This window comes from Acanthochromis polyacanthus, chromosome 19 (assembly GCF_021347895.1).
Source record: "Acanthochromis polyacanthus isolate Apoly-LR-REF ecotype Palm Island chromosome 19, KAUST_Apoly_ChrSc, whole genome shotgun sequence".
In the NCBI taxonomy this organism is placed as follows: Eukaryota; Metazoa; Chordata; class Actinopteri; family Pomacentridae; genus Acanthochromis; species Acanthochromis polyacanthus.
The window spans coordinates 15,259,171-15,271,677 of record NC_067131.1 but is presented as its reverse complement, the minus strand read 5'-3'; the positions used below and the strand labels follow the sequence as shown (position 1 = coordinate 15,271,677).

Below are 12,507 nucleotides of genomic sequence, written 5' to 3'. Positions count from 1 at the left end.
AGGAGCTTTACAAATGTTTCATATGGTTTCAATGGGTTTCAATCATATTTTAAAGGCTCTTTAGCCTCTGTAGTACAATATAGTCCAATTTTGACCAGCATATGTATATTTTTCAAATAGATCACATTAGACCTGGTCCAAATAAAAAACAATATATGATGACTGGCCATACATTGTTCTATGAAGGTTAAAGACTCTTTGAAACACATTTCTGATTTGTGAAACCTTTATTCCATATGTGAAAAACAAAGAGAGAGAGAGAGAGAGAGAGAGAGAGAGAGAGAGAGAGAGAGAGAGAGAGAGAGAGAGAGAGAGAGAGAGTATGTATTATCATTGGACCTGCACCTGGTCTAATATGGTCATCATGCAGAAAAAGTGAAATCTCTGACTTCTTTTTTTCACCAATACTTTACAAATTTTATTTTAAAGACTTTCAATCTCTGTGGAACCAAGTAATACGGAGTTGATCTACTAATTTAAAATGGTTTTTAAGCTGGGCCTGGTCTAATTGTGTCATATTGTGTCATTTTGAAGAAGTTTTTAAGTAGTTTTGAACGTTTTTGGGTTATTAAACAATTCCCAAGACATTTTAGATGACTTAAATTACATTTTGAACAATACTGAGTCATTTCAGACATATTTCAAGACTTCTTTTAGAAAAATCGAACTAATTTTGGAATTTTTTTGTGTTACTTTGAACAACCTTTGTGTCAATCTTTTGTGTTAAAATCTGTAAGACCCAAATATCGAAAGAAATAGCAAAAATAGCATATATTTATATAGATATAAATAATAAAAAGTGATAATTAAAAATATGTATAACTGATGATGTATTAACAGCGGTTTTTACACTGTTAATTGTCGAACAGGAAACTAACTTCAGCGTCCTCCATGAAGAGGTTTCTAGGAAATCAGCAGAATGTAAACAGAATTCAAGTGCTAGCTAGCTGTCGTTCACATTGACAGTGATATTGGGTGCTGTCGCCGCTGAGTCACACACAGTCATGGATTCTCGGTAGTTTCCTGTTTTCCTGAGATGATAGTTTGACTCTGAGTCCTCGTTGATCGTCTGTTGTCGTCTGATCTGATCCACGGTGAGTAGCTTCCTGAACGGTCAGTGAACCTGCTGCTGCATCAAGGCCAACTCAAAGACACAGACGCGTTCCGATGGATAAATAGCACATTCCTCAATAATCAGCAGGCAGGAGAGATGTACGAGTCAAATCATTAGCATGATCTGCTAACTAGCTTTAACCTAAAGCAAAAAAAAAAAAAGAATACTTCCTTATCAGCAGTTAGCTCAGTAGTTCCTCATAATAAGCAGTACTAGAGGTGTTGGTAGGGTCATTTTTGAAGTTGTTTCAGAGCTAAATGAGTATAAAAAGTGACACACTCTGTTTCTATGATCAGCTCATGTTTCATATCAATATCACAGTGAGATCAGACTAGCTGTAGCACTGGTTTTCTGACTGGGAATACTCCTTTTATATTGGACAGAGTTGTAATCAAATGCAGAGCTGTGCCTTGGGAATACTTGTCTTAAATATTATTTAATAGTAAATTTGGGTGAGCTACCCTTTGAATAGTGCAGAGGAAGAGATACAGGTGCTGCCGAGGAGAGAAAGTTCACCCATAAAGCTCCATAACACAATGAATAATTAATAAAAATGATAATGAATGGATGAATGTGGTTTTAGTGATATTTGGCTACGTGTTGTAATATTTAGCATAAGAGATCATATTTTATATGTACTACTGAATGTATCCATCCACACATTGATGTCACTGATGCAAATATTGTGAAACTGTGACAAACTTCTGGAATAACCTATATGAAGTGACAGAAAATGTGTTGATCTGATTGCAGTAGATCAAACTCATTTTAGTTCGGGGGGCCACATTCAACCCAATTTCATCTCAAGTGGGCCAGACCAGTAAAATCACAGCATAGTAGCCTTTTAATAATGACAATTCCGAATTTTCCCCTTTGTTTTACTGCAAAAACATACATTCTGAAAATGTTCATATTTAAGGAATTATCTTTTTTACAAAATATCATGAACAACCTGAAATTTCTGAAGAAAAATAAGTTCAATTTCAGCAACATTATGCCTCAGTTTATCATTTGCACATCACAACTTCCAGATCACAGAGTGTCTACAAATGCACAAAATTTTGTCGCAGGTATGATCAAAATGACAACAGTCAGACAAAAAAAGACAAATAAACAACACAAACAAGACATAATATTACAAAAATTAGATGCAAAATGACAAAAAAATTAGACAAAAAAATCTGACAAAAAGTTGCAAACAGACAAAAAATGACACAAATGACACAAACGAGACCAAAAAATGACAAAAGTGAGGAAAAAAATACATAGAAAGGTGAACAAGCAACACAAGCAAGACAAAAAAACACAAAACGACACCCAAAACAACGACTAAAGTGAAACACAAAATGAGAAAAAGTAGGCAAAAAATTAAAAAATAGAGACAAGGAAGCATAAAATGACAAAAACGAAAAACAAAATGACAGAAACATGAAACAAAGGACTGAAGTCAGACAAAACAAGAAAAGAACAACAAAAACAGGATAAAAAATGAGAAAAATGAGACACAGAATATCAAAAGAACAACGAACAATCTAGTATTTTAATTTATAATCAAAACAACTTGTCAAAGTCTAGAAATTATTTTAAATTTCCAATTTACAGTTAATGTCTTCTCTGTCATTTTTACACTTTACAAAGTCGTTCCCTCGGGCCGGATTGGACCCTCTGGGGGACCGGTTTTGGCCCGCGGGCCGCATGTTAGACACCCCTGCAGTAGATGATCAGAATGACAGATGAATGGATCCAACGCATTTTTTTTAGTATTCTTACTTTTGTAAAATGAAAAACCTTAGCGTCACTGTGACTGTTAAATCTTTTGTCGTTCTAGATCCCTATGCTGTCACCATGACCAAAGACATCGTTGTCGGAGATGAATTACCAGACTGGGTCGGGGCCAAGGAGTTCTACCAGAAGTATGACCCCAAAGAGGTGATTGGCAGGTGAGTCCGGCAGAGCACCTTAAGATGCAGCCGTCAAAGTCTTATTTGATCACGGTGAAGACATGCTGTGTTGTGTGTCGATGCTTTTCTCAGGGGGGTGAGCAGCGTGGTGCGCAGGTGTGTTCACAGACACACCGGTCAGGAGCTGGCGGTGAAGATCATCGAGATCACGGCGGAGAAGATGACGGTGCAGCAGCTGGAGGAGGTGAAGACGTCCACGCTGAAGGAGATCCAAGTGCTCAACATGGTGAAGGGACACTCCTCCATCAGTACGTTGCAACTCTTCCCTTCCATACTGCAAGGTTCTTTAGTTTTCTGCTCTTGAAGATGCAAAACTGTTTTATTTTTCTCTTCTTCCTTGTAGTCACTCTCATTGATTCCTATGAGTCGGCCACCTTCATATTCTTGGTGTTTGACCTGTGAGTATGACAGCTAAAATCCAATGGTGTGTAAAATTTCCGCCTAAAATCTCAACGTTCATGTTGTTAATGTGTCGTGTTTTATTACCAGCATGAGACGAGGAGAGCTGTTTGACTACCTCACAGAAAAAGTGACTTTAAGTGAGAAGGAAACCAGGTGAGCTCCAGCGTCAATATATTCCATCTACTCGTTTATTCTGGCAGCATTTTTACACAGATGTGGCTTCATGAAAGGTTTTTAATGTTTTAACCTCCCATATTCCACATCAGATATTATTTACTGAGCATTTTATAAATTGTACTGTGGGTTTATGGAGTTACTTTTAGTTTAATTTCAGAAAGTGGAGAAGAAATGTTTAAATCAGCCACTCATCTTATGTGCTGCGATAGAAACAAAAATTCACACCAGGAATACATAGAAAATATGTAAATTTGGTTGCTTTCTTGCATCCGTAAGTTTGATGGGTAACACAACAACAAGTGCGTGAACACATCACTGCAGAACAATTCACTGGGCTCATTGTGTGGCTGCTTGTAAAGTAATGTGGAAGTGTCACATCTATGTGTTTGGTTTCGCTGCAGGAGCATGATGCGAGCTCTGCTAGAGGCCGTTCAGTACCTCCACTCCCTCAACATCGTGCACCGAGATCTGAAACCTGAGAACATCCTTCTGGATGATCAGGGCCACATCAAACTGTCTGACTTTGGTTTCTCAGTGCAGCTAGAACCTGAAGAGAAGCTCCGAGGTACGACTGTGGATCACATGAAGTCAGTATTAAAGGCATTGTTTCTCTCTCTCTATATATATTGATCACATAGAAGGTCTGTTTTGTGTGTTTTTTTATTAGAGCTTTGTGGGACTCCTGGTTATTTGGCACCTGAAATACTGAAATGCTCCATGGATGAGCTGCACCCAGGCTACGGCCAGGAGGTGGATCTGTAAGTTATTTGCCTCCGTACTGATTTAAAAGCTACGATCATGTGTTGTCCTCGCTTCTGCTTCTAATTGTTGTATGTCTCGCTAAGCTGGGCGTGTGGAGTCATCCTCTTCACCTTACTGGCCGGCTCGCCGCCGTTCTGGCATCGCAAACAGATGCTGATGCTGAGGATGATCATGGAGGGGCGCTATAAGTTCAGCTCCCCGGAGTGGGACGACCGGTCTGACACTGTGAAAGATCTGGTGAGCTCAAACTCTGTGCATATCTGTGAATTTTTTACATTTTTCAATGTCCTGCACCTCTGTGGAATCAGCACAACCATGACTAGAAGTAGAGCGAAAGCAAGAATATCTTCTGTTCAACATCACAGTTTTTTTTTTATTCTACATTTTAAACAAATTTAAAAACCCTGGAATCAACATGAACAGCATTTCTGAAGTGCCCTTTGGTGTTACCAATACCGGAAAACATGATGATTCTGCACACTATGGATATTTGACGTCTGATGTTTAACGTTTCTCCCTGTACTCGTCTCCTATCTGTTCTGCCTGCAGTTCAACACAGTTACAGAGTTATATAAAAGTAATAGTTCAGCCAAAACGTCAGAGACTTTTTTTATCCTGTGACTGTTGGTTACAGTTGAGTTAATATTTGCTTCACGTTTGTACTGAGAAGAACGGCGTTGTTTGTTTTTTACGGAATCTGGGTAGAGCAGATGGCCAGGTTGTTTATTTTTGGTGATTTTTAAAAAAAGAAGAGATGCAGAATAAAGTGATAAGGACATAATGTTACAATTTAAAGCTTAGATTTATATATTTTTTTCATTTATCAGTCGTTTCGATTCCACATCTGGTCCATCGGAAAGTTTAAAATATGACGGCATTTGATCGTTCTTTATGTTTTTATAGTTTCTGCCTCTGATAAATGATCTGAAATTGCTGATTTGAAAGAAAAAACAAGCTTATATGTCTTTTAAACCCTTCGGCGGGTTTAGAGGTTCAACCCAGATATGTCCATATGTCCTCATCATCTCCCTTTAGTATCCATTTCACTCTCTTCCTCTTAAGAGAGTTCCTTCTGCAGAAACTGAGCACATGAAGTTATTACAGCGTTAGCAGTAATCATACTATTGAAATTCTTTTATGCTGTATTGGGGCTGCACAGTGGAATGGTGGTTAACACTTTCACCGTGCAGCTTCAAGATCCATTTTTACGTCCCGACCTTCCCGTGATCTTTTTGCATGAAGTTTGCATGTTCTCCCTGTGCATGTGTGGGTTTTCCCCCCACAGTCCAAAAACACGCTGAGGTTAATTGATTAATCTAAATTGCCCGTAGGTGTGAATGCGAGAGTGATTGTGTGTCTGTATATGTAGCCCTGCAACAGACTGGCGAGTCAGCTGGGATAGACTCCAGCCCCCCCGCGACCCTAATGAGGATCAAGCGGTGTATAGCTAAAGGATGGATGGGTGTTATGCTGTATATTCAGTGCTAAACAAAAGCACATTGTATTTCAATATGTGTTTCTCTGTGATGTGCAGATATCCAGGTTGTTGGTGGTGGACCCAGCTGTCCGTCTCACAGCAGAACAAGCCTTAGCACATTCCTTCTTCAGACAGTACCAGAAGGAGGATGTGAGGCACTTCAGTCCCCGGAAGACATTTAGGGTGAGTCACACTGCTGGCTTTAACTTTATTTGCTTTCGGGAGCTCATAAACTAACTTCTCCATCCTTGTGTTCTTTCTGCCTCCAGGTGTTCATCGTCACTGTGCTCGCCTGCATCAGAATGTACAGCCGCTACCGGAAGGCTCGGCCGCTGACCCGAGAGGTGCTGGCCAGAGATCCTTACTCCCTTCGCGGCGTCCGCAAGCTGATCGACGGCTGCGCCTTCCGCATCTACGGACACTGGGTGAAGAAAGGGGAGCAGCAGAACCGAGCAGCTCTCTTCCAGAACACGGCTAAGATCATGCTGCTGGAGCTGGAGGACTTTGAAACATAAAAGGTCGACCTCATCCCTCAACGCTTTGATTTTATTATTTAACCGTTCGCATGTTGCCGTCGTTGTTTGTCTTGTCGAGTGACTGTTTAATAATTTTAAGGTGAGGAATTCAGGGACTGTTTGTGTGCCTTGATGTGCACCATGACTCTGCAAGTTCAAGATAAGCAAGTATTCCTTATCTGTGTTTCGATCCAAGGCTGTGGCTGTCTGAAAGTCATCCTGTCAGCTCATCCTGTTTGCAGTGCACTTTGCAGTAGAGGACATATTGCACAACTTCAACGTATGAGTACATTATGTATATTTAGGATTTTACCTGTTCATCGTCTGTTATAACCAAGGAGAGGAGGCCTTTCTAAGTGGAAAACAAAGCACTGTGATTAGTTATTTAATACTTACATAGGCATACTGTACTGAAGCTCAGATTTAGCTTTTCCAGAGTTACAAAATCTGCACTGAAGGCCATGTGTGAAACATTGTTGAGATGTTGAGAATCCTGTAGCTGTCATGTATGTAAACATTCCTCCAATAGGAAAGCCACTCGCACTAAGTGTGAAGACCATTTATGACTGTATTCCTAACTTGATTCCTGAGAAGAAGCACTTTTTGTGATAGTGCCTGCTTGAGAAATGCACAGTAATTGTACAAATGGAGACATACAATGTACTGTATAAGCAGAAAACAAGGTTTTATTGACAATAAAAGCTCATATTTGGTTTGTCTTATGTCCTGTGAGTGCTTATTTGAAATCTACATACTACTTAAATGAATGGAGAAGCTATTGTAAGTGTTATTTTTTGGCTTTGTTTGTGGGCTGTGAAGGATCTAGCTGAGGCCGAAGTGACATTTCTTTCATGCGCTGATCGAGTTGTTCAGACACGTGCATCATTTGCTCTCTGACTTCTCGCTCGATCAGTGTCTTCAGTTCTGATCTGGACCCTAAAAGCGAGGAAATAAAGCAGTCACGCACAATTTACGGTGCAATCAGTCAGTCTCACTCACTCCGTCCTGTCATGATTTGTGATCCTACCGAGCGTTGCTTCCTCACGCACTGTGATGGATGTTTCCTGTGTGCCAGAAGACCCGTCTTTATTTGGTCCTGCTTCGGCTTCTTTCTCCATCACATTTTCGACATCTGGTGCAATAAAAGTACTCTAACGTATTAACATATGTAATCTAGCAGGGTGCAATGAGGACTGCATGATTTCTGAAAGTTTAGGGGGTCTCTAAAATACTGGCAATACTGGATTATTGTTTCTCACGTCAGGTCCTGCTTTGCTGAATTTCAAAGTTAGATGTTTGAGAATTCCCTACAGCTCCACAGACTTTAAATCTGCATCATCATTACCCCCATCAGCACTAACAGCATTAATAAGCTCTCCTGTGGCCTGGGTCCCTTATCAGCAGATGCTCACAAACAGGCCCAAATCCTTGGTGCTATTTTGGATTCTGAGTTGTCTTTTGATGCTCAGGTGGCCAAAGTGGTGCAGATCAGGTCGTTCCTCTCCTCTGCAGACTTACAAAAGGTCACTCATGCTTTCATCTCTTCCAGACTTGACTATTGCAATGCTCTTATTCTGGTCATAAATATCCAAATTAGATCAAAATGCTGCTGCCAGGCTTTTAACACGCACCGCGAGAAGTGGCTCGAATTTTGGCTTAGAATTTTTTAAAAGATCTTACTGCCTGTTTGTATGGCTAATTTTGAACTTTAAATATTTATTTTATTATTATATGTAATTCTTTCTATCCAGTGGTATTTTATGTTTTGGATTCTATTTCCTTTCCAATGTCTGTTTTTTTTTGTAAACCCTTTGTGACTTTGTTTTTAAAATGTGCTATATAAATACAGTTATTATCATATTTTTTGCTTAAAATTAGGCTTTTATTGGTGTTTGATTCATGCTTGAGTGTGAATCATCGCTAATTCTCTCTGAAAAACATGCAGAATAGCAGCACGCATGCTTTTCTTACTATCACTATCGAAAACGTGTCTCATTTTAACTCAAGAATCTGAAAAAAAGCAAACTTTCTTGGTTCCAACCACAGTAGTACAAAACGGAGGAAGAACTAAACTTCCCCACTCAGTCATCACCAATATTCATCTCTCCGTCTTGTAGCCAACATACAGATATGTTGACAAATCATAATCTAAACCAATCAGCACTGATGAGCAACCACAACTAGTTTTCTGCAATAACTGTGAGCGCTCATTGGAATAAAAGTGAAATCAAATGCTTTATAAATGCTGTATTTGCCATTTCAGTCCACAAAAGCCACAATATAGCTCATATATTGTAGTCAAACGGCTTCGAAAGTATCTAATTCTCAATACAACAACAAAAAGCAGAGCAAATGTGGCAAATGCAAGTCGATTGAAGGTGTTTCTTTTTGTATTTGTAGGATTTCAGAAGCTCTTAGAAGATTTCCCCCCCTCATTATGTAAAGTACTACTGCTCTTTTCTTAAGCTGCTAATTTACAGACTCAGAACTTTTTCCGGTTTTCTTTAGTCATGTCTCTGCACCAGGACTGAAGCACCATGTTTTCAGGTTGTCCATCTGTACAAAGCATTTTAATATCTCAGGAACACTTTGAGGTCATTTCTTGCCATAAATGATACAATAATAATAATAAAAAAAAACATACATATGTCTACAAGGATGAAACAATGGAGTGATGGTTAATGGTCAAAGTCACTGTGAGATCCCAGTGTTTGAGAAAACACCATAACGTAGGAACAGAAAGGGAGACCGTGACCATATTTTAAAATTTGTCAGATTCTGAATTGATAATCTGTCATTTCTGGTGGTTTTGTAGTCCGTGCTTGTGGTTTGAAGATGTGTGTAAAGCACTAACGTTCAAATGAAGCACTGTCTACCTTAATGGTTACAGCTTTGTGTTCTATCAGAATCAGCATTTTTTGATGCTGTGAACCCATTCATTTAACTATGCTCCTTGTTTCTTGAGTCTGGGAAGATATGGATGTAATCTGAAACTTGACTTGCAGATTTAGATAGTTTTCTTTCCGTTATAGCATAAGAAATTGTTGTCAACCCTTGAGCACTGTTCGATGTTGCCTGCTATGTTTGTGCTACTAAAAAATTATTACCTGGCACAGAGGAATCGTCCGTGGCAGCTGGCCCATGCTCCTTCATCCCAGAATATGTCAAAGTCAAATCAAGTTTTACCTGTTAAAATATGTAGAAAAAAAATACTGTATAAAAATGCAGAATCTCATTTTTCTCTCCTGATAGTCTTCATAAAAGTAACATTAAAGATAAACAAAAATGAATGTTCAGAAATTGTGCAGTCAAAATAATTTCTTACCTGCGGAGTGAAGATATATTTGTAGAGTTTGTAGTGTCTCATGTAGTTGTTGTGGATGTATTCTAAGATACAGTTTGCCTCCGTGGAGCAGAAGATGTTGATACTGAATGGAGGCCGCTGTAGAGGGCAGAGACAACATCAGGAAACAACTTCATAAAAATGGAATCATGGAACAGAAATACTTTATTAATCGCTGAGTGTTATTACAGTAGAAACAGGACAGTTACCACACCTATTACATGAAATTAACAACAAGAAAAAAGAGTACAAATCTCTGAATGTTAAAATGAGACTGAGAACAAAAAGACTTTTGATAGTTTTACACACCCTGACTGAGTGACAGAGCAGAAGCTCCTTGCAGTATTTCAGACACTGTTCGATGTTTAGGAGTGGAGTTTCTGCAAGAAAGGAGTTTCAGACACGCAATATGTGAAGGTTAAAAACATTTTACATTTAATGCAGGCCACACGGCTTCAAGTCTGGCCTCAACAGCAGTTTCAGTCAGTAGAGGTTTGACTTAGACATGCATTAAAATGCAGTATAAGCTAACACAGTATTTTGTCTTGAGCTTTGTGAGCTGGTCAGAGACTTAAAGAGTATGTACTATAAAATAAATGCGCCTCCTCAGTACTGACCTATGTTGGCCTCATGGATGGACTTAATGATGGACAGGAGAGCAGAAGTTTGCTCTTTTTTGAAACTGTGCTCTCTGCAAAAAAGCACAGTCTGCACATAGAGCTCCAGCAGAACTCCTCTCTTTGGTTCAGGGAGGTCAACACCAAGCACGCTGCATAAAGCACTGTAGCAGAAGAGAAGAGGTAAAGCTGAAAATACTGTTAGTGGTGTGACTGTTTATAAATGAAAGTGTTTCTGGGCATAGACGGGAGCAGAAACCTCTCCAAATCAGGAATGGACTGTAGTTTGTCCATCTCCTCCATGTCATGGTAGCTTACATCCGTCCTGAAGTGTTAGATATAATATCAAGTCAGGCAACATGTCAGTAAAGCAGCATGGCATCAAAATGATCTAGACCTACTCTCACCATAGCATCAGTCTGGCTTTCAGGGTCTGTGGTAACTACAGAAGACAACAATGCATTACACGGTAAGACTTCAGACAAGAGGTTGGCTGTTTTCAGTGTGAGCTATAGGAATCTTTATGGTTTAATTATGGAAAAAGCAGTAGTGTTAATGTACAAATTGGCTGTAAAAAAAGAGAGAAATGGGCAAAAACTTTAAAACTGTTCACGTCCAAAATATATATCTTTACAAATGGCTCTTACAATGTTTGATAGTAAAATTACAGCATTTAATGTGCTAGAATAAACAACAAACATTGTTTTACAGTTATTTCTGTCATTTGTACATTTTCTGAATGTTTTTATACATGTAGTTTTTAGTTCTTCTGTCATTTTACAAGATATTCTTTGTCATTTAACTAAACAGGCAAAAACCTATCCAAAAAAATCTGTACAAAAAAATTACAAATATGCCATTTCAAATAATGGCAACTATCTGTAAACACAATTACATTATTTCCTGATTTATTGACTAGAATTTTATAGTCACATTTTGTAAAAGAACAAAACATAAATGAACACATTCGTGAAAATAAAGATTTTTTTTTTTTACCAGTTTTGTCCTGATTTACTCATGACTAATGTGTACATTAATGATTTTCTGTACTTTTCTTGACAAGTCACTATTTGTATTGCAACAAAACTGGGATAAGGCCAGACTGTCTTATTTTTTTAAAGGATTTGTTGTACAGTGTAGGTTTGATATCAGTGGCTTTAAGGCTGGTTGTTGTTCTGTTGAGGAAACCAGACACAATCACTTCTGTCTTACTGTCATTTAGCTCAACACAATCCACTTCTTTACCTCCTAACAGACACTAAACAACCCAACATCCCACTAGTTATTGTGAATCAAACCAAATTAGCAGCACCTACCTTTATTTTGATATCCATCTTTTTCCCCCCCATAAATTAGCGACAAATAAGCAAACTGTCGAATTTATCAGCTGAAAAGCAGAAGTGGGATAACACAACAGTAGTCTGTCCGGATTGTGTAGCTAAAAATTGATTTTAATGTATTTTAAAGAAGTACGTTAACCAACACGGGCTTCAGTTCAGCTGCATCGCGCCATCTTTGTTTACCTCCTTGTATCCTAGCAACAGACCCCTTTATTTACCTTTTTCGTTTAACGTCTCAAAAATCTTGTTTTCGCCAACATTATTAATTAAAACAATGAAATACATATGTTTCGCAGCTGTTTGAGCAAGTGTGGAATCAGGCACTGAAGGTAAGGTGAAATGGAATGGTTTTCATTTATCAACTTGTATGGGAGCTCCGTTTATATGTATTTCTACAACTTGAGCGTCTATTATTTATGACAAAGTGGTACATTAGAGCAATTAAGACCAACGTATCAGTCACTGTTTATTCATACATGAATCGTCTGGATTCTCTCTGTATAATATATTATCAGCGCCAGAGTGCTGTAGGGAGAACGGGGTAAGATGAGCCAGTGGGTAAATTGACCCACCCCCTGTATCTGGGCAACGGTATGCATCAGTGGTCACATGACTGTGGATTTAGTTAGCCCGCCTCATTTCAAGCCTTCTGTGGTGAACAGAAACAGAAGTTGAAGTGGTAAGTAACTTTTATTTTCCAAAAATCATTTTTTGCATGTCAAAGTAAATTTTCAACATACCACGAATAATGACTATAAACTCAAAGTAATTTTAACTATATATAAAAACAGACATCATA

General features: G+C 38.6%; 2 protein-coding genes across 2 annotated transcripts; one reads left to right on the top strand and one right to left on the bottom strand.

Moving 5' to 3' along the window:
* Positions 1 to 873: 873 nt before the first annotated feature.
* phkg2 (phosphorylase kinase, gamma 2 (testis)) lies at positions 874 to 7,130 on the top strand. The gene is made up of 10 exons (XM_022190887.2): positions 874 to 1,094; positions 2,943 to 3,054; positions 3,148 to 3,323; positions 3,419 to 3,473; positions 3,565 to 3,630; positions 4,056 to 4,219; positions 4,322 to 4,412; positions 4,500 to 4,653; positions 5,951 to 6,076; positions 6,163 to 7,130. Exons 2-10 carry the CDS (start codon positions 2,960 to 2,962, stop codon positions 6,406 to 6,408), a joined length of 1,173 nt encoding a protein of 390 aa, XP_022046579.1. The 5' UTR covers positions 874 to 1,094; positions 2,943 to 2,959; the 3' UTR covers positions 6,409 to 7,130.
* Positions 7,131 to 7,174: 44 nt separating this feature from the next.
* On the bottom strand, positions 7,175 to 11,891 carry cfap119 (cilia and flagella associated protein 119). Its single transcript, XM_022190824.2, has 9 exons — positions 11,685 to 11,891; positions 10,776 to 10,810; positions 10,628 to 10,693; positions 10,369 to 10,532; positions 10,061 to 10,131; positions 9,734 to 9,850; positions 9,516 to 9,594; positions 7,436 to 7,540; positions 7,175 to 7,344 (listed from the first exon to the last, which is right to left on the bottom strand). Exons 1-9 carry the CDS (start codon positions 11,715 to 11,717, stop codon positions 7,196 to 7,198), a joined length of 819 nt encoding a protein of 272 aa, XP_022046516.2. The 5' UTR covers positions 11,718 to 11,891; the 3' UTR covers positions 7,175 to 7,195.
* Between the last annotated feature and the right edge of the window lie 616 nt (positions 11,892 to 12,507).

What these genes read in the sequence shown, in the direction of transcription:
- cfap119 (XM_022190824.2), bottom strand. Translation starts at nt 11,717, where the DNA reads ATGGGGGGGAAAAAGATGGATATCAAAATAAAG. An exon ending in TGCTCTGTCACTCAGTCAGG is followed by an intron (nt 9,851 to 10,060) that starts GTGTGTAAAACT and finishes TGCCCTCTACAG; the next exon opens with CGGCCTCCATTCAGTATCAA. An exon ending in GCGTGAGGAAGCAACGCTCG is followed by an intron (nt 7,345 to 7,435) that starts GTAGGATCACAA and finishes CCTCGCTTTTAG; the next exon opens with GGTCCAGATCAGAACTGAAG.
- phkg2 (XM_022190887.2), top strand. Translation starts at nt 2,960, where the DNA reads ATGACCAAAGACATCGTTGTCGGAGATGAATTACCAGACTGGGTCGGG. An exon ending in CCCAAAGAGGTGATTGGCAG is followed by an intron (nt 3,055 to 3,147) that starts GTGAGTCCGGCA and finishes TGCTTTTCTCAG; the next exon opens with GGGGGTGAGCAGCGTGGTGC. An exon ending in ATATTCTTGGTGTTTGACCT is followed by an intron (nt 3,474 to 3,564) that starts GTGAGTATGACA and finishes TTTTATTACCAG; the next exon opens with CATGAGACGAGGAGAGCTGT.